The sequence below is a fragment of the Psittacula echo genome (genome assembly GCF_963264785.1).
Source record: "Psittacula echo genome assembly, chromosome: 6".
In the NCBI taxonomy this organism is placed as follows: Eukaryota; Metazoa; Chordata; class Aves; order Psittaciformes; family Psittacidae; genus Psittacula; species Psittacula echo.
Genome location: NC_137743.1, coordinates 23,991,998 through 24,010,923, shown reverse-complemented (window position 1 = coordinate 24,010,923; position 18,926 = coordinate 23,991,998). Strand labels below are relative to the sequence as shown.

At 59.4% G+C, this 18,926-nt stretch overlaps 1 protein-coding gene across 1 annotated transcript; it reads left to right on the top strand.

The window, feature by feature from the left end:
- Positions 1-1,673: 1,673 nt before the first annotated feature.
- Positions 1,674-18,074, top strand: WNT10A (Wnt family member 10A; the record flags this gene model as incomplete). Its single annotated transcript, XM_080621577.1, has 4 exons — positions 1,674-1,732; positions 4,570-4,832; positions 12,636-13,012; positions 17,607-18,074. 4 exons carry the CDS (start codon positions 1,674-1,676, stop codon positions 18,072-18,074), a joined length of 1,167 nt encoding a protein of 388 aa, XP_080477703.1.
- Between the last annotated feature and the right edge of the window lie 852 nt (positions 18,075-18,926).

Here is an 18,926-nt window from a genome sequence, read left to right as displayed (position 1 = left end):
ATCCCTCTCCCTGTGCAGCCTTGTTTCATGCCCCATTGCATTCACTCTCTGCTATGCACACTCAGCCCGTACAGTGTCACAACCACACACTCAATCCACACTGTCCACACTTACCCACATTGCACACACTTGCCTTACAGCCTATGCACACTCGCACCAGGCTGTGCAATGTCACTCCACACTCCATACTTGCTCACCCTTACCGCTCACACTTTCAGCATACTCCACACACACTCACCCTGCTACGCACACTTACCCCATGTCATGCACCCTCACTCCTTACCTAGTGGACACTCAACCACACCATGCACACTTACCCATGCCTTACGCGCACTAATCCCACACCATACAATACACACTCACACCCCATGCACTCCCATCAGCCATGCACACTCACCCATGCACTGTATACTCACTGTACACTGCACACAATCCCCTGTACTCCTGCATGCTGTGCACACTCACTCATACCATCCACAATCAACCCACAGTTGGAGCACGCTCATGCTGTGCACATTAACCCCAAACCTCATGTATACTTATCCCATGCCATGCACCCTCACCACATCCTCCCTGCACGCTCCTCTGCTCTGCACACACTCACCCGACGCCTGCAGCACCCTCCTCCCATGCCCTGCACGCACTCACCCATGCTGTAGGTGCTCCCCTATGTCCCTGTGAGCGCTCCCCCACACCACGCACATTCACCTCACACCACGCATTCACCTCACAGCCCCGCACACCGTGCACGCTTGTCCCAGGCCACGCACACTCACCTCTAATCACGCTCAAACCCCATGCCGCGCACCCCCACCCCACACCTTGTGTGCTCCCCCACAGCAGCCACACTTACCCTACAGCCAGCGCCCGCTCCCCCCCCGGTGCCCGCTCCCCCGGGCCGGGGCTCTGCGATCGCCCCCCCGCCGCCCGCTCCCTCCCCGGCAGGCTGCGTGCGACACGCCGGTTCTCCGCCCCGCTGCCACCCTCTGCCCCGTCCTTCCCCCGCGGGCTCCTGTCTGGACGTGTCGGGACTCGGGCTCCGGGCGCTGAGTAATGTTCGGCGCAGCGCGATCCCAGGCAGAGCCGCCGCCGCCGCCGCTCCGCGCCCAGCGCTCCCGGGGCGCTCCGGCCGCGACCCTGCCCGCTCTGCCGGCGGCCCAGCGACACCGGCGGCGGGGAGCGCCAGGGGGGCCGCGGCTCCCCATGTGCCTGCGGGCCCCGCGGGAGCCACAGAGCCGCTCGCCCGCCGAGTTCTGCCCACGCCCGCCGCGGCCCCGGAGCCCCGGGGCGCCCTGGGGAGCAGCGGGGGAGCGCACCCCGCGGGCCGAGGGCCCCCCCGGCTCCCCGGCGCGTCCCGCCATGGGGAGCTGAGCCGGGGGGCTGAGCGCGGCGGGGCGGCGGCGGGCAGGGCGGGGACCACGCAGCCCTCGCCGGGCTCGGCGGGCGCCGGGGCGGCGGGAGGTGGGGGGCGCATCCCGGGAGGATGGCAGAGCCGCCCCGGCGAGCCGAGCCCTGGCGCGCAGGGAGCCAGTGAGAGGGAGGAGAGGGGAAAACACAAACAAGCAAACAACCCACAACAAACAAAGCGGGCAGAGAGCAGCGCCGAGCCCCGCCGCCCCTGCCCCAAAGGCGCCCGCCCGCCCGCAGCCCGCACAGCCGCTGCCCCAGCGAAGATGCGCCCGGCCCTGGCCCACGGACTCTGCTCGCTGCTGCTCAGCCTCTGGGTACCCAGGTAGGAGCTGGTCTTCCCTCAGCCCCGCTGCCGCTGAGCGCCCGGGTCCCGCGGGGAGGGCGCCGAGAAGCCTCCGAGCCCAGCCCCACGCCGGGGGCGGGCTGCCCAGGGAGGCTCGGGGGGGGTCCCACCGCTCCGGTCCGGCCCGGCCCCGCACGGCTGCGGCCCTCCGTTCAGGGCCCTCTTAGGGCCGTTGTCCCCGTTGCCCGCCCCGTTGCTCCGGCCCGGCGGAGAGGCGGCAGGATGCGAGGCTCCCCTCGCTCCCAGAGGTTGTCCCCCTTCCTCCCCGGCCGGAGCCGCCCCAGCGCCCGCCCTATCTGCCTCAGTTTCCTCGCTGTCCCCGGGCGGAGGACGGGCCTCGCTGCCGGGGGCCCCCGCGGGGGTCGGAGGGATGCCGGAGAGGATGTCATGGGGGACGGGACGGGGGCCTTTGGGCTCCGCACCCCAGAGGCGCGCACCAGGGCGGGAGATTCACCTGCATCCCCTCCGCGGCTCCGGCGGTGCTAAAAGCGGTGGGGGGGACTAAGAGGGAGCCGCCTGCCTTCCAGAAAACGGACCCCCAAACACTCACCACCCCGTCTGTCTGCATCTCCCCCGGGTGGCTGGCAGCTCCCCTCCGCCCGCTCCCAAACTTGTGCGCTGTGGACAGCCAGGGGTTAACACTGGTGCTGGTGTGATTGGGGGGGGTCTCACCGCCCTTCCCCCTCCCTCCAGCCCCTTTAAATATAATTTGTTAACGTTGGGACTTGTATTAATTAAAGCAGCAGCCGCTGCAGCCTGTGACCTGGGGGCTTGTCACCGTGAAATCAAGTTTAAATCCAGATTTCAAGGGGGAAGAGAGCTGGGGGAGCGTTGTGTCCTCCTAGGGAGGGTGACAGTGACAGCTCCTTGCCGGTCCCTGGGTCTCCCTGAGCCCTGGGTGGAGCAAAAGGCAGCAGGACCTGCCCTCTGATCTCCGGGGCCCTGCACAGGGGCTCCTGCCTCAGTTTCCCTGCTGTGCGATGGGGAGAAGCACCATAACACTCCACACACCGCGGGATGCCCTGGGAGAGGGTGGCAGGCACTGTGTCTGGCTCAGGACAAGCATGGGACAAAGTCCTTGCAGTGCTTGGGGCAGAAGCTTCTGGGGCTGGTGATGGTGGTAGCTGCGGACCTGTTTTGCATCTCGTGTCAGCCACGGGTTGCTTCTGACAGCGTGAATGAGCGCAGGAGCCAGGCAGAGGATTTCCTCTCCTGTGTTGGTGCTTTGGAGGGATGCACCCCCTTCTGCTTTCCTTCTGTCTGCTCTCCCCCACCTCGACTCACCCGGCTGGAGTCACTGTAGATCTGCACTGTGGCAGACCCACATATCCCCAGTGGAAGTGGTGGCATGGGTGTAAACACACTTGGAAAGCTGGAGAAAGCAGCAGGCTGACTCTGACAGCTCCCCTTCCCCCCTGAACAAGCTGTAAATCAGCAGGGACCCTGGGGCTGAACCCTTCCTCCAGAGCTGGGTGAGCACTGAGCTGGGGAAGTCAGTCCCCGATCCCTGAGAGCTGGTTCTGCCCATGTGCCTGAACCAAGCTTGTAGGATTTGAGGGAGCAGAGGGGGAGTAACCCTTCTCCTCAAGACCAAGTTGCTCTGTAAGGCAGCTATAGTCCTTCCTCCAGCATCCTCCTCCAAGTCTCATTTCTGTAGTCAAGGTTCAAAGGACTCCAAGCTCCTTGCTCCTGCCAGAGACCCAGCTCTTGGCTAGTACTAGGGAAGAGGGAACCCTGCCTGGAGAGAGCTCTCAGCAGGGACCAAGGTGCTCTTGAGCAAGGAGCAGGGCAGTGCTGAGCTCCTGATGGACCCTGCTGCAAGGTGCAAGATGCTCCTGGACATCCCTCTGCTTGCTGCTTGCTTTGCAGGTCCTCTGCTTGGACACTGTGGATCTCAGGGTCCTTCAAGTCATTCCCTGGAGCTAGACAAACACTTCCACCCCTTCCATTTCCCTCTCCACATCCATCTCGTGTACCACTGTCTTAGCTCCAGGCACATCTCTCTGGACATGCTTTGTCCATCTCCCCACACTCCATCTATCTCCCTGTTTCCCCAGGCAGCACCTCTACTTGTGTGTTTGCTCCCCTGCCATGGATCATGTGCCTCCCCTTGCACCCATCCATCAGCTGGTCACTGTGCTTTTGTGGTGACAGGCATCAGGTCTAGTGGGACTGGGATCTTAATTTGGGATTATTGCTGAGAGTTTGAGGGTGTTTGGCAGGGTGCTTGGCTCCAAATTTCCCTGTCAAGCTGGCAGGAAAAGGCTGGTCCCTCTGGTTACCTCCCCTGTGAGGACCAGCAGTGCTGGGAGATTCGGGAGATGTAGGGAGGGTATCAGCCAGCAACAAGGATGGGGCCAGACCTGGGATGGTCTCCTATGCTGGGGTCTCTGTTACTCTCCCAGGGGAAAGCCTGTGCTCTCTGGGGAAGGCAAGCCTGGACTGTCTGTGCCTGACAGTCTGCACTGTGAGGCCAGGGTGTGAGATCCCTGGGGGAGCACACAGATGGGGTGCAGCTGTGGGAAATGCTGGGCTCCAGAGGCAGGGGGACCAAATGGAACAGCTGCTGGGTACAGTCTGTGCTGACATGGCTGGAGAGGATTGCAGCCCCACTGCTGCTGGGGCATCTCTGCCTGGCTGAGCTGGTATGCCCAGGCCTTTCCCAGCCTTCTCTGTAAGCATCAGGCACAGTGTGGGTTGAGGAGCATCTCCTACCCATGTGTGTCCCCCACCAGGCTCTTCTCCCTCCCCAAAGGGAAAGCGAGCAGTTGTCACGTAGCTTGCACCGAGCTCATGAGTTTCCCTTTCTCTCCCAGCTCCTGTTCCAATGAGATCCTGGGCCTGAAGCTGCCATCTGAGCCGGTGCTGAATGCGAACACGGTGTGCCTGACCCTGCCGGGGCTGACGCGGCGGCAGCTGGAGGTGTGCGTGCGCCACCCCGACGTCACTGCGTCAGCCATCCAGGGCATCCAGATCGCTATCCATGAGTGCCAGCACCAGTTCCGGGACCAGCGCTGGAACTGCTCCAGCCTTGAGACCAAGAACAAGATTCCCTACGAGAGCATCATCTTCAGCAGAGGTAAGGGCTGGATGGTCTCCCTTCTCTTCTTCCTCTTTCTATGCCCAGCCCCTGCTCTCAGGAGCCATCATAGGCTCTCCATGGGCCCCTACACAGCTCTTCCTTGGCACAGGGAACCAGGCCAGCTCTTCAGCATCCCCATGGATGAAGGCAGAGCCTGAGAAACCACACGGTTTTGCCACTGCACTGTGGCAAAGCTGGACTCTTCTCCATGCACCTTTGTACCTACACTGGCCCTCGTCATGAGCTACTCTTCCCTGCCCAGCCCCAGCTACTCTAAAGGCTTCTTCCAGGCTTCTTTTTGGCATCTTCTTCCCATAGGGTGTAGGCTGGTGTTTGGAGTGGTGCCACAGGTGTGCAGCACAGTTGGTGGGTATGAAGGTGGATGCTGAGCTCTGGGATTCAGTTTGGTGGATGTAGTGATCATCCTGGCTCCTTCCTGCTTTGGAGATGGTGTTTCTGTGCATCATGGTGAGCAGAAACACCTCTAGCTAAGGGGACATAGCTCTGTGAGCCCATCACCTTGGCATCCTGCCTTTGTGTTGGCTCCCCAGTGCAGAAAGCTGCTTTGTGGGACCCCAGAGCATGGTGGCATGGTGGGGGCAGAGAGACAGGCTGTACTGGGAGCTTGTCTGCCCACAGAGCACCCACTTGAGCTGCTGGGAGAGCTCTCCTAGTTCTCCGTGGTCTGTCAAGTCCTGGTGCCATGACTCCCTTGCAGGCATGGCTGGCTCTGCCTGGATTACAGCTCCCCAGTTGATAATCTTTCCTCAGGAGTGGACTCTGGAGGTGCAGAGGGGCTGCACTGCATGGTGCAGATGAGGGTTGTGACCTGATGGGACCTTCTGTAGGACTTGAATGCATCTTCTCACCTAAGTACCCCTCCTGAAGCCTAGGCTTCAGCACATCTCTAAGTGCCCACAGCCCCAGACTGTGGGTAGGAGAGGACAGTAGGGTGCCAGTGGCAGGCAGGTGGGTGCTGAGGGCAGGAAAGGTGCCCAGCAAGCACATTGCTCGTCTAGCTCCTGAAGAAGGTGAAAACCACTGAAGATACTGTTCACATACCCTAGCCTGAGAGCCTCCTGTCCTGGTGCCCAGCAGAGAGGTGCCTTTATCCCTTCTTCAAGCATCCTTCCACATCCTACAACATCTTCTGTCCATGGGACTGCAAGGAGAGTCACAGAGAAGTTGGCAGCTTGAGGCTTCCATGCCTTTGCAGGGATGTGATGGCAGGGTCACCTAGGCAGCTCCAGCTGGTGGGGAGATGGCTGGAGAGGGGAGTGAAGGAGTGTTTTGGTGCTGGGAGCTCCCTCATGTCCAAGGCAGATGGGCAAAGCCTCACTGGAGTAGATGCTGCCTTGGAACACCTGTGGCATGAGGGCTGTGGTCCAGCCATGGAGCAGCTGTGGCCACTCTCAGGCATGGTGGTGCCTGGAGGAGGGCAGTGTCTCTTCCCTCCATGAGCAGCATCCAGGTTAGGGCCTGGCAGGGAGGGTGGGGACCGTCAGCCCTGATAAGCATCGAGGTATTTCCAGGTCCTCTGAGGAATGCAGTTCACTTTTAGTCTCCTCAGGCAGTAGGAGACACTAACTTGCTGGCTCAAGTCGCTCACACAGCCAGGCGAGCTTCCCTGCTCTCAGTCCCACCAGCCTGGGTGAGAAGCTCCAGCAGCAGAGAGCACTGAGCTCCTGCAACCCTCCTCAGTCTACTGGGTCTGGTGGTGGCTGGTGACTTGCAGCTCACTTGTGTGCCACCTCAGCTCTTTACATTGTCAGGGCTGTGACTGATGGGTGTGGGGACTCTCGCAGCCCCTAGACTCCTGATCCAGTCCTGAGCTCTTGGGTATGGCTCATCCCAGGCTGCACTGGTAGGATATAATTCCCTGGGATAGAGCACCCAGAACCAGGAAAGGATGGAGGTAGGGCTGGAGCAGCAGAGCAGACAGGCATATCACGGAATTCCTGTTTTGGCAGCAGAGGGTGCAGGATGAGCCCTGAGCACCCAGGCCATCCCATGTGGTTGCTCGGAGCTGTTCTGGCATGGAGCAAGCCTTGAGGCTGGTGCCTAGCCTGCTTCCAGCCCACTCGTGTCCCTCTGTAACAGAGCTGGAGCTCTGCGCTCTGCCTTACAGCCGGGTGCATCACCCAACCCCAGTGCTGGAGGAGGGGCGAGCAGTGGAAGTGAGGGGTGTAGGCTCCATGCTGCAGGCATTAATAGATCTGACCTCTGGGGATCAGGTCTCTGCTCTGCGCCCTGCCTCATCCATCCTTGCCGTGCCTGCGAGCGCAGTGTGCTTGTAGGATCATTGTTTGTAACCCGAAGTGACAGACCCCTTTAATCTTTCATTCCTTTTCCCACTTCTTCTGCCATCAGTTCAGCCGTGCGTGAATCTCACTTTAAATTATTTGTAGCTGGCTTCTCCCTCCCACTCTCCCCACTTGGCTCCATTCCCCATCTCCGCCCCGTCCTCCTGCATCTCTTGCATCTTCATCAGTGCAGGCGTGAGCCATCCGGGGTGCAGCACCGGTGCTTGTCCCATCCTCTGCCAGGCATCCAGGCACTTGGTGGAGCTGGGGCAGCTCATCCCTTGGGAATAGAGCAGGGGAGGGTGGCAGATGAATGCCTGTCTCCCCATCCTGCTGATCTGATCCCAGAAGTTTGAGTGCAAGCCTTGGGGAGACAGGAAGGAGCAGGAAGGCTTCACATCCGACAGGACTGGGAGCCTAAGGTGGGTTCTGGGCAGCATAGCCAGGGACAGGGATGCTGACAGCATTCTGGGCAGAGCACAGACCTGCTCTATGGCAGGGAGGTAGCAGGGAGATGCTCCCATCCCTGGGGTACAGGGCATGGCAACTGCAGAGCACAACAGGTTAGCAGGGGGCAAGCAGAGAGGGTGCCTATGGATTTACTGTCCCTGCTCTCATAGAGTCCCTGGTATTTTTGAGACACTCCAGTGGGCTGTGGGTTTTTCAGATTTGGTCTTTTGATGCTGCACCCTTGGGGTGTGGAGTGTCCTTTGTACCCCTTGCTCAGCCTCCAGTGCCATCTACACCCCGCATTCTCCTTGGCCCATGTGCCCTCCATGTGCTCAGCATTGCCATTGTGAATCTTCCTGTTACCTTCTCTGACTCCTCAGATGACTGCCTATGTCCTTGCCACCCTCCTGCCCATTCGCTGGCACTGTCAGCCCTGCCAGCACCCTCCAGTCCTGTTCCTGGTCCCATCCCTTTCTGCTGTATCACCCTCATGCTCCATGTGCTGTCCCAGCCACCAGAGACATCTGCTGGCCTCAGGGGCAGACGTATGAGGACAGAGCTGTGAGGTAAAGGCAGCTGTCTGCATCTGCATCAGCAGGGGAGACAGGTCCCCTGCTCCTAGGGTGAGCAGCATGATTGTGTCCACCTCACTGGAAAGAGTTGCCTGTTGCCTGTATGTCGTCCACTGCAGCATCCATGAGTGGCTGAGCACTGTGTGGCTGTGCTGAACCGTGCCGGGGTGCCTGCCAAAACCAAAGCTGCGGATGGCGGTGGGTCACCAAGCCTTTGTCTTTGTCTGGTAGATGTGCACCCATGGGTTGGTGCAGTGACAGCAGGGCTGGGACTGTCCGGGTGCCAGGCAGAGGCTGTCTGAGGTGTGCTAAGGGATCCTTCTTCCCTGTGCATTCCCCTTTGTTCATCCCAACCTCATCTATATGGAACTGTGAAATAACTGGGACCCTCATGGTGGAGCTGGGTGTCCTTGAAGGCCCCGAGGGTACATGGCTGGAAGGGACACGTCTCTGGAGGGCAGGATTCCCTGGTTCCTTCTGCAGCCTTTGGAGGAATGGGGTACGCCCTGTGCCCTCCTTGAAAGGCTTCCTGGTGGCAAAGGCCCTGCATGTCCATGGCCAAACCTTGATTTCTTACAGTGAGAAGGGGGGCACTCCCTGCAAGGCTGCAAACACCAAGTGCTGGAGGCCAGCTAGCTGTGAACTGGAGCATGGGGAGGCTTTGCCACGTGCTGAGGGAGGCAGGTGCTCTTATGGATACCCAGGGAGATGCTGCCAAGCTCAGGACCCCGGCGCCTGGCTCTGCAGAGCCCCAGCCAAGCTCGGGTGTCTGCAGACCGCAGCGCCTGGCCTGGCACAGCTGCAGCCGGGCTGCTGGCAGGGATTTTGGTACCCCCAGGCAAACCAAGGGCTTTGCCCACCTGGCCCTGAAGCACACGTAGGTGCTTTGGATGCTCAGCTTCATCCCTGTGGGTATCCCCATCCCCCAGACCTTCCCCCAGTGAGACCTTGGGGCCAGGGCAGCATCCCTGGAGGTGCGAGGCTGATCCTGGCTCCTTGCAGAGCGGCAAAGGCTGCCGGCTTGGAGCGCTGTGGGCGAATGAGGTGCAAGGGCTGCAGGCTGTCCCTGGCATGCTCAAAGAGGTGCAGGGAGGCAAGTCGGGATCTGCAGGAAGGCGTTTAGCGCCTGGTGCTGGGCCAGACCCTGGCAGGTTCACCTGCAGTTTAATTAGGGAGAGGGGAAGGGAGGCAGCGGGGCTGGGGGAGAGACAGCGTGTTGGGACTGGCCATCTTTGTGGGCCTCGCAGGGGGTGGCAGGAGGAGCTCTCCTCTGCTTCACCAGCCAGCAGGGCCAGGGCAATGTGCCCACAGCTCCTGGCAGCTGTCCCCCACTCCTGGGGGGTACTGCCCATGGAGGGGTGGCTGAGCATCCCTTGGACACCCCAGGGTGCACCCAGAACAGGCTGTCCTGGCTGCTTCCTCAATGCCACCCAGCTGCTGCAGTGATGGGTGCTGGGAGGGCATTGCTGCCCGGGTGTGATGGTGATGTGTGGGAGGAAGGCCATGACTCCAGCTCTCCCTGGTCTCCAGACCAGGGAACCCAGAGCTGTGCCTGAGCTGGCCCCTTTGCCTTCATCCCACATCCGCATGAGAGATGGAGAAACAGCAGCACCTGTAGCAGAGCCACTGCCAGCTGGGGCATGGGGTCCTGCTAAATGCTTCCCCATTTCCCAGATGCATCTTGACAGGGAAATTTTTCCCTTGCTTAAGACAGCCACTTCAGGATCTGACCTGGGGGTGAGATTTCAGATCCATCCTCCTTGCCCAGCACAGTCCTTTAAATACATGGCATGGTGGTGGTGTAAGGGTGGTGTCCTCCATTTCTTTGTCCCTGCAGGATGCAATACTTCTCCTCATACCTCCCACAGCTACAACCTTTTCTGTGGTCTCTGGAGGGATCTGGTGACTCAGACATCACCACTGAGGTCTTAGGTGGCTGGGGTAGCTGGAGAGCCTCCCTCCAAAGGGCTCGGGGCTGGGTGCCGCATGCTGTGCTCGCCTGCGGTTCCTGGAAGCTCCCACCGTCTCCAAGCCCACGAGGCCAGTGTTTGTCGCCTACAGCCACGTTTCTCGCTGCTTTGCTGCAATCCTCTGGGCTCTGCTGTGGCTGGGGTAGAGCAAGGAATGTAACTTGAACTTCCAAGCAGAACTGCACTGGCATGGAAGCTGCAGTCCCAGTGCTGCCCTGGCCCCCTCTCTGCCATTGCCCGCAGATCCCCATGAAAGAAGGTGAGGGAAGGAGCAGAGAAAGCAGGGAGGAGTGGCAGGGCCAGGCACAGCCATACTGAGCAGGGAAATGGCCATGGTGAGAAGGGGACAAGAGTCCAAGAGAGCTGGGAGGTTAAGTCCTGGGGACTGGCCTGTCCCCTGCCTGCAGCCTGGGGGATGGCAGCTCAAGGGACAAGGACCCTGCACCCCATCCATCAGCTTTTGCGTGGATGGAGAGCAGCGGAGGAAAGAGAAGGGTTGGGGCTTGACCACAGGGGTTTTGCAGCTGTGGAGGGCACCAAACGAACCTGGCCTCTTTATCTGCAAGGGACGGGCTTGCTAGACGGACGGGGTGGGGTAGAGCTTCTGTCTGGGCCCTGGGAGGTGCCACATGGGAAATTATTCCGCAGGCTGGGGAAATATGTGAGAAACAGGCTAACGGAAAGGCAGGGCTGAGGGAGGGTGTTGTGCTGGGTGGAGGGTTTGCTGCTGCCATCCCCAGGCACTGGCTGTGCAAGGAGCTGGAGATGTTGAGTGGAGTGACAGTGACAAGTCCCTGCTCTTGGGCTGTGCCTGGGTTTGGCTCACGAAGGGCTGGAGCTGGCCCAGACTGTGGGGATGGAGAACTGACATGGGGACAATTTTGGGATCTGGAAGACCTTCCCATGCTGATTCTCCATTCCTGCCTCGCTTACCTGGGACCTGCATCGCTGAAGGTCCCCAGATTCAGGGTGTCCTGCTCTAACAGCGCTGTGGGTGTGTTGCAGGCACTGCCTGCCAGCGCTCTCCCCGGGGAGGCTGCACAGCATACGCACCAGCAGCCCCATTACCTGCCCGCTGAAAAATGTTGTTCAACTTGTGCACGGAAAGAGGCAGGCTGAGAGCAAGCTTGTCCCACACCGAGGGGAAGCTGGGAGAGGCTCCCACTGGCTTTTAAGCAAGCGCCTCGTTAATTTTTTAAATGCACCAGTGTCAAATTAACACACAAAAGAGCAGCATGACTTTAAATGCAGGTTTCCTAGCCGCGTTTCATTTCCCTTTAATAAGATCATAGCGTTTGCTTGGCGGGCGGCAGCGAACCACCAAGGAGGCATGCGTGGTGGGAAGCATTGGCAAGGATGGGCGATGGCCGCGGGGAGTGGTTGTACTCTCACCTCTTGTGACTCTGTGGTGCAGGCAGGGAGCTGGCAGAGCTGCTGCCTGGGATCTGTGCTTTGGGGTGCTCACCCAAGCTCCCTGTGTGATGGCATGGAGAAAATGCCCCAAAACCTCTCCTCTGTTCAGCTGTAGCAAAACCAGTGCTGATTAAGCTGCTCTTGTCCAATTGAGGGAGAGAGGCTGGTGAACTCCAGCTACTTATTTATTCCCCGTGGGAAGCCATGGCACTAAATCTGGCTCTTCCTCCTCCTCCTCCTCCTTGTGCTGGGGCCAGCCACTGTGTATTGAAGCAAAGGGCACTGCGGGCTCCATGCTTGGCCCCGGAACCACAGATAAAAACACTACTTTGCATTTAAAGTAAAACAGAAGTTCCCAGGTAAGGGAGGCTCTTCATCCAGCTGTAGCAAAGCCAAACAGCTCCACAGAGCCCCTGCCACGGGACCCATCCCTGTCCCCATCCACCCTATCCCCAACTAATGGCATTTGTGAACGTCCTCGCTCCCCAGTGTTTAACGAATACCAGCTGCCGGCCCTGGCAGCGCGTGGTGCGGTCACAGCATGCTCTCACTGACTAAGGATGCTCGATTTTCCAGCACAGTATCACATTTAGAGCTTTTTGAGGGAGCTGATGGGGCTTGGGGAAGGAAAGGGCATGGGCAGACGAATGCGGCTGGACAGGCAGTGCTGTCTGCTCCTGTTATTGCCTTGTCCTGCACCCTGTGGGTAAGCAGAAATGGCCCATTCCTTGGCAGAAGTATTCCTCAGCCAGCAGTGTATGTATTATAGTGGTAAACTCTGAGTGGAGGTGGGAGGAGATACTGCCTTTCCCATCAGGGCCATGACATTGAAGCCTGAGCAATGCCATGGTGGCATCTCTCAGAGCAATGGGAGAGCAGGGTGATGGTGGGAGGTGGGGTCAGGGCAGGGCTGGGCTTCAGGGCAGCAATGGTGGGAATGGGGCTGCAGTGAGGATTTGGTCATGGTCCTGGTGGGAGCTGGTGCATCAGGACAAGCCAAGGCGCAAGCTGAACTCTGGCTCCCTATACCCCAGCATGCTGCTGGCGCATCCACACTGCCCAGCCTGAGCCCTGCTCTCTCCTTCCTCACAGGCTTTCGGGAGAGCGCCTTCGCGTACGCCATCGCAGCCGCCGGTGTGGTGCACGCTGTGTCCAACGCCTGCGCCCTCGGCAAGCTGCAGGCCTGCGGCTGTGACCAGAAACGCCGGGGCGATGAGGAGGCTTTCCGGCGCAAGCTGCATCGTCTCCAGCTGGAGGCTATGAACCGTGGCAAGGGCATGGTGCACGGGGTGCACATGGAGCACATGCCAGCCGAGACCCCCGGCCTCCAGGACTCCTGGGAATGGGGAGGGTGCAGCCCCGATGTGGACTATGGGGAGAAGTTTTCCAAGGATTTCCTCGATTCCCGGGAAACCTACAGGGACATCCACTCCCGCATGAGGCTGCACAACAACCGTGTGGGCAGGCAGGTGAGCAGAGTTGTGGGGTGAAGCTGCTGGGTCCCCCAGGACACATGCAGGAGGGCTGCTGTGGGACACATGTGCAAGACTGGGATTGCCCCCAAGGCACCCCCATCTCCCCAGTTTTGCCTGAAGCAAAGGCAGTGGTGCAGCCCCACTGTGGAGCAAATCTGCTGGGGAGGGCACTTCTGGACATCGTTGCTGTCCCCTGCCAAGGAACACTTCCCTGGCCACTCTCACCTGCCTGTGCTGCAGCAGTGCTGTCTCAGGGACATGGTGAACTGGTGTCAGGCAGCTGCAGCAAGGGAAGGCTGTAGACAGGCAGGGAAACATCACTGGCAGAAGGGGGCACAGCACAGGCTCCAGCACCTAGCACAGCTCTGGCTCTGGTGAGGGAGCCGCTGTCCCAGGGAGGCAGATGTGAGTGGGACTGGGCCAGGCAGTGCACGCCTGTACCAGCTTGGAAGTGCAGCATCCCCTCGGGAGTGGAGGTGACAGCCCACAGCCTTGTCCCCTGTCTCCGAGGGGTGCTGGAGCCCATCCAGGTGAGCAGGGCAGCCTCCCCTCCATTCACATGATGTCAGACCTTGTTAAAGGTGCTAATTAGTACTTCACTGTCTGGAAACTGATGTTTAAAAGCAGCCTGACACTGGAGACAAGGAGCGTGCAGGCAGGAGGGGCTGGGAGCATGGCTGCATTGCCCTGCCTGCCTTTGCTCCCAGCAGGTGCCAGGGGGACCCCATCCCATGAATCTCCGTGATCCCCAAGTGCATCCACATGTGGATTCATCCTCATGAATCCACATGTGTCCCCAAGATCCCAGGCACATGCTGCCAAGGCAACACAGAAGTGTGTGTAATGGCTGCAGGAATAAGTAATTAAAGTTCAGAATTCCACAGGGAGTGTTTGCCCAGGATGGGATGGCTCAGACATTTGAATGTGCCTCCTGCTTTGAGAATGTTTAAAGCCAGCTGTGAGATGGCGACGCTGCAGAGCCGGACCTCGGTGTGTGCCCTTCCCTGGTGCTGGAGCTGAGCTTTACCACCCCAAAGAAGCCATCCTAGTTTGGCCAAGCTGTAAATGCCTGGGGAAAGCCAAAGCTTTTTGCTTGTTTGGCTTTGTGTGCTTGTGCATGGTGAAGGCTCACTCAGCATTAGGCAGCTAAATCCTCCACAGGCTGCTCTGCCCCAGGCCAGGCAAGACCCTCCCATCCCAGTTCTGGCTGCAGGGCCCATTCTGGCTCCTCTCCAGCTCTGTGTACCCCAAAACGCTGGGACTCTTGTCAGTGCTCAGAAATTTGGGGTCTGTATTGCCTGTTTCTCAAAGGAAGCCCCATGGAGAAGGAGGGGAAGGTGAGAGAGGAATATTTGCACTGAGGCATGTCAGTGTGCAGTCTCTGTGGGATCCAGCAACAGCAAAAATACCTTGGATCTGCTTGTCCGCAAGGGCAGGCAGCACATGTTAGCTCTTGGTGGCTTCGGAGACAAGGGCTGGGCTGATGAAAGAAAACTGGGAACTGGAAGCAGAAGCAGAGGAGGACCAAAGGGCTAAAGGAGGGTATGGTACCAGTGCAGGGGGCAAGCAATGGCTGGACAGACTGCCCAGCTCAGGGACCCTGTTGAGATGAGGATGTGAGCCCACATGCGTGTCAGGTTGTGATGGTTGTGAGTGCCATGCATTGGAACAAGGAGATGATGCTGTGCTTGGACTGTGCCTGTTGGTGCCATGCTTCTTGATGGGGCTTGACCCAGCCATCCACATTGCCTGGGGATGGGTTCTCCAGCTCCCCACCTACTCTTTCAGCAACACCATGGGTCCCACACCCATCTGAGCCCTCCTCACTTCTAGGACCACCTTTCTGCTGTAATAAGAAGCAGTGGGCTGGGATTTCTGGGAAAGGAGTGTCTATGCTGCATGCAGCAGCTTTGTGGTCCTCCCCTCTGTGTCCTGGGGGTTGTAGCCCTTGAGCAGAGCAGTGATGTGGACACGCATGCCAAGTGCTGTGCCCTGCCAGGCGCTGTCCCTCTCCATGCACGAGAGCTCTCCAGCATCTCGCTGATTCTGAGCATCATGTCCGTGGTCCCTGTGTGTCCCAGGGGTGTTCTGCACACGGGTAAGCCTGTCTCCTAGCTCAGACCCTCCCTTGCCAGGGAAGATGACAATCCCACCAATGACCACATCCAATGGCTATTGGATGTGAGTTTCTGTAGTGTAGTGGTTATCACGTTCGCCTGACACGCGGAAGGTCCCTGGTTCGAAACCAGGCAGAAACATGCTGTTTTCTTTTCTTCTTCTTTTGCATCCAGCTACAAAGCCAGGGAGGCAATTACAGCTGCTGGGGATGCACAGCGTCCTCTGATGGTGGCAGTGGTCACCTTGGTCCACTGTTGGCATAGGAAGCCCTGGGCAACCAACAGTTATTTGAGTGTGCTGCATCCCTGGGAGGGAGCAAGTTCTCAAGTGAGGAACAGCAGGAGCATTCAAGAGGCTTTGCAGGTCCTCCTAATGCATCAGATCGGAGAGTGAGAGAGGATGAAAGGCAGCAAGGAACTACCCATTACCCTCACAACAAAGACCTACGATAAAGCTCTTATGAGCGTGTCTGGGAGGAGCTGGGAATGTGCGAAAGAAAGCACCAACAAGTCTGGGCATGTGCTGAACCTGGGTGTCTGTGAGACAGGGGAAGGACCTGGAAGGGTAGGGGTGTGTGAAGGAGATTTGATGGCAAAAGCATGGGGCTGAGGCTCCTCAGATGGGTCCTTCTCCGGTCTCCTGGCACTGGCAGGGTCCTGTGTCCTCTGCGCTGCCCATGCAGGAGGGAGAAAAAGCCATCGCTGAGCAGGGATGGATGGATGCTGTAGTGCTGGGGCTCAGGATGCTCAGTGGTGGTGGCTTGGGTGGTGGAGATGGAACACCATGCTGTCTTGTCCAGCCCCTGCTGTGACCAGTCGTAGCCCCAGATGAGCCGCTGTCCAGCTGTCATGCTGCTGTCCCCTCCATCCCAGTGGTGACCATCCCACCCAGAGCCTTATATGCAGATTTTCCCTGGCCCAGCCAAGGGAGCAGGGAGGCGGTGTGGGAAAGGATGAGTCCCAGTGCCAGTGTGTTCCCATGGATGGTGTCAAGGAGGGTGACGAGCAGCTGGTGTTCCTGGCTGGCACACCCAGGGCACAGCGGAGAGGCTGGGCAGCTCATTACCTGTGAGGTGGAGGCAGTTCCCGGCAGGAGACAGGACTCTCATCAGGATGAAAGCCAAACTCCAGCCCAGCCCAGACCTCTCCACCGTGTGCCGCGAGCTCCAGGCGTGTTTCCCTGACCGACCTTCATTACCATAACTGCTTAGCAACGGGGAGATTTACTCAAAAACAAGAAAACAAGGAGTAAAAACTACCCACCCCTCTCAAAACAAGGCACTCCTTGCACATGGATCCTCCCCAGGGATGGGGGCAGGAGCAGGCAGCACGGGTCAGATGTGAAGCCGGGCAGCCAGGCAGGGTTGGCATCATGAGACAGGACCTTGCACAAGGCCACATGTCCCCTGGGCTTCCCCTGGCCCTTGGAGTGTGTCCCTGAGGTGGGGGAATAGTCTTCGCAAGCCTCAGCGCAGTTCCTAGAGGGGCTTGGGTGTCTCCATGAGAAGGGAACTTCTAGAGCCTGTGTGACGCATGGGTATGGAGGCACAGTACCCAGCAGGGAATCCCTCTTAGGACAGAACAGAAGGTATAAATGCATCCCAACATGCATCTTTCCAGGCCATGTGGGGATGTGTGGCTGCTCCATGTCCCTGGAGACTGCTGGGCATAAGTGGTTTCCCTTGGCATGGCCACAGCAGCGTCCCTTGCAGGGACGGGGGACCTAGGGAGACCTCAGCATGCAGCCTGGGGGCTCAGCAGCATTGCCTAGGGACCCCATGCTCCTCCTTGCCCCCATGCTGGCCTCTGGCCGCAGCCCAAACCACAGCTCAGCCCCATGCACCCTGGCCCTTGTGGCAGGTGGACGTGTGGCACCAGCCTCACTGTGGCCTCCCCAGACCACAAGTCAGGGCTGTGAGCATCTCTGATCCCTGCTTGAAATTCGGGTGATGATGGGAGGCAGTGCCTCAGTGCCCCTGGCTCCCACCAGAAAGCAGGCAAGAGCCAGGAGCAGAGCTGCTCCTGGGACTCCTGACGCTGGAGCTTTAAGGAGGGGAAAGCCCTGGGGAGGGGAAAGCATCCCTCTCACCTGCCCCCCTTGAAGTGCTCCTGACTGGTATGGTGCATGGGGACTCCTGCACTGGGGAGTCCCAGTAGGGCTGCAGACATGCAGCCATGCCAGCTTTTATGTGGTGTCCAAGGTTAGGTTGGTGCGGCTGGAGCCAGGCAGCAGTGTAAGGGGAGATTCAGGTTCCTTCTCCCTGTGGTCAGGTAGCTCACACTCTCCTTTAGGTGCTGATCCCTTGGTAAAGCATAGAGTTGGTACTGCCAGGATGGGAAGGGGCAGGGTGTGGGACATGGGTGACACTGAGCATAGCAACAGGGTGCAGTCCTTTTGGCTTTTCAGCTCCAGGACTCTGGTGGCTGCTCATGACAACCCTTGGTGTCCTTTCTGTCCTTTCCCCATGCAGGTGGTGATGGACAACATGAGGAGGAAGTGCAAATGCCACGGCACCTCGGGGAGCTGCCAGCTGAAGACGTGCTGGCAGGTGACACCCGAGTTTCGCCTGGTGGGGTCTCTGCTCAAGGACCGCTTCTATGGGGCCACCCTCATCCGGCCCCACAACCGCAATGCTGGGCAGCTGGAGGCGGGCCATGCTCGGCATCGCCGCCGGGCTGGCATCAGTGAGTTGGTTTACTTTGAGAAGTCACCCGACTTCTGCGAGCGGGAACCGGCCCTGGACTCCTTGGGCACCCAAGGGCGCCTCTGCAACAAGACCAGCCCGGGCATGGACAACTGCGAGAGCCTGTGCTGCGGCCGCGGGCACAACATCCTGCGGCAGACACGCAGTGAGCGCTGCAACTGCAAGTTCCACTGGTGCTGCTTCGTGGCCTGTGAGGAGTGTCGCATCACCGAGTGGGTCAGCGTCTGCAAGTAGCCGGGCAGGGATGGGTGCCCACCCCAGGGTGCCAGGGACAAGCACACCTGCCCGCGGCAAAGGAGGGAGACAGGGATCGGCGCTGGGGGGGAGATGGAGCTGTGGCACCCGCTTCCCTCTGCTCCGAGGGGAGCTGGAGAGGAGATGCTCGGCACCCTCTGAAATCAGCACTTTGTTGTCACCTGGGGAGGGCAGGGCTGCCCGCTGCCTGCTGCCTGCCCGGCCGTGCACGAGAGCACCAAGGCTCCTGGCCCCGGGGAGCACACGGCCATGTTGTACAGACCGTTGACACCAGCACTGCTTGGGGAGTGAAGGGTGGGCACAGGGGTGGGGAAGAGCCCACTGGCACCCAGTGGGATGGGGCAGGGTGGGGTGGGGGACAGCAAGGCATGGGGAACCCAGGATGGGAGGGGAGGGTGGGGGACACGCACCAGAACTGTGCACGGGTTCCTCCGGCCACGTGTGAGGCTGTGCTCTGGGCCAGATGGGGATGGAGATATGGGATAGAGAGTGGGCACAGCTCCCTGGGCTGAGGGTTGCCTCTGCAGGGGCAGAGGTTGGGCTGGCTTGGGCTGTAGCACCGTGGCCAGAGGGGAGGGTGCCCAGAGCTGTGCTGTGCGTGCCTGTGTTATTGTATGGTAAGTTATTTTCTGATTGTGAATAAAAGTGGATTGGAGACAGCATGGGGTATTTCAGGATGCAGAACCCTGCTCTTCCCGCTGGCTGGGGCTTTCTGCTCCTGCAGGGTGCCAGAAGGATGGAGGGACCCTCTGTACTGCATACCCACTTGTGTGAGACTTTCTCTGCAGTGCTTTGCTGCCGTACCATAATAACAGCCCTACGATCTGTTTG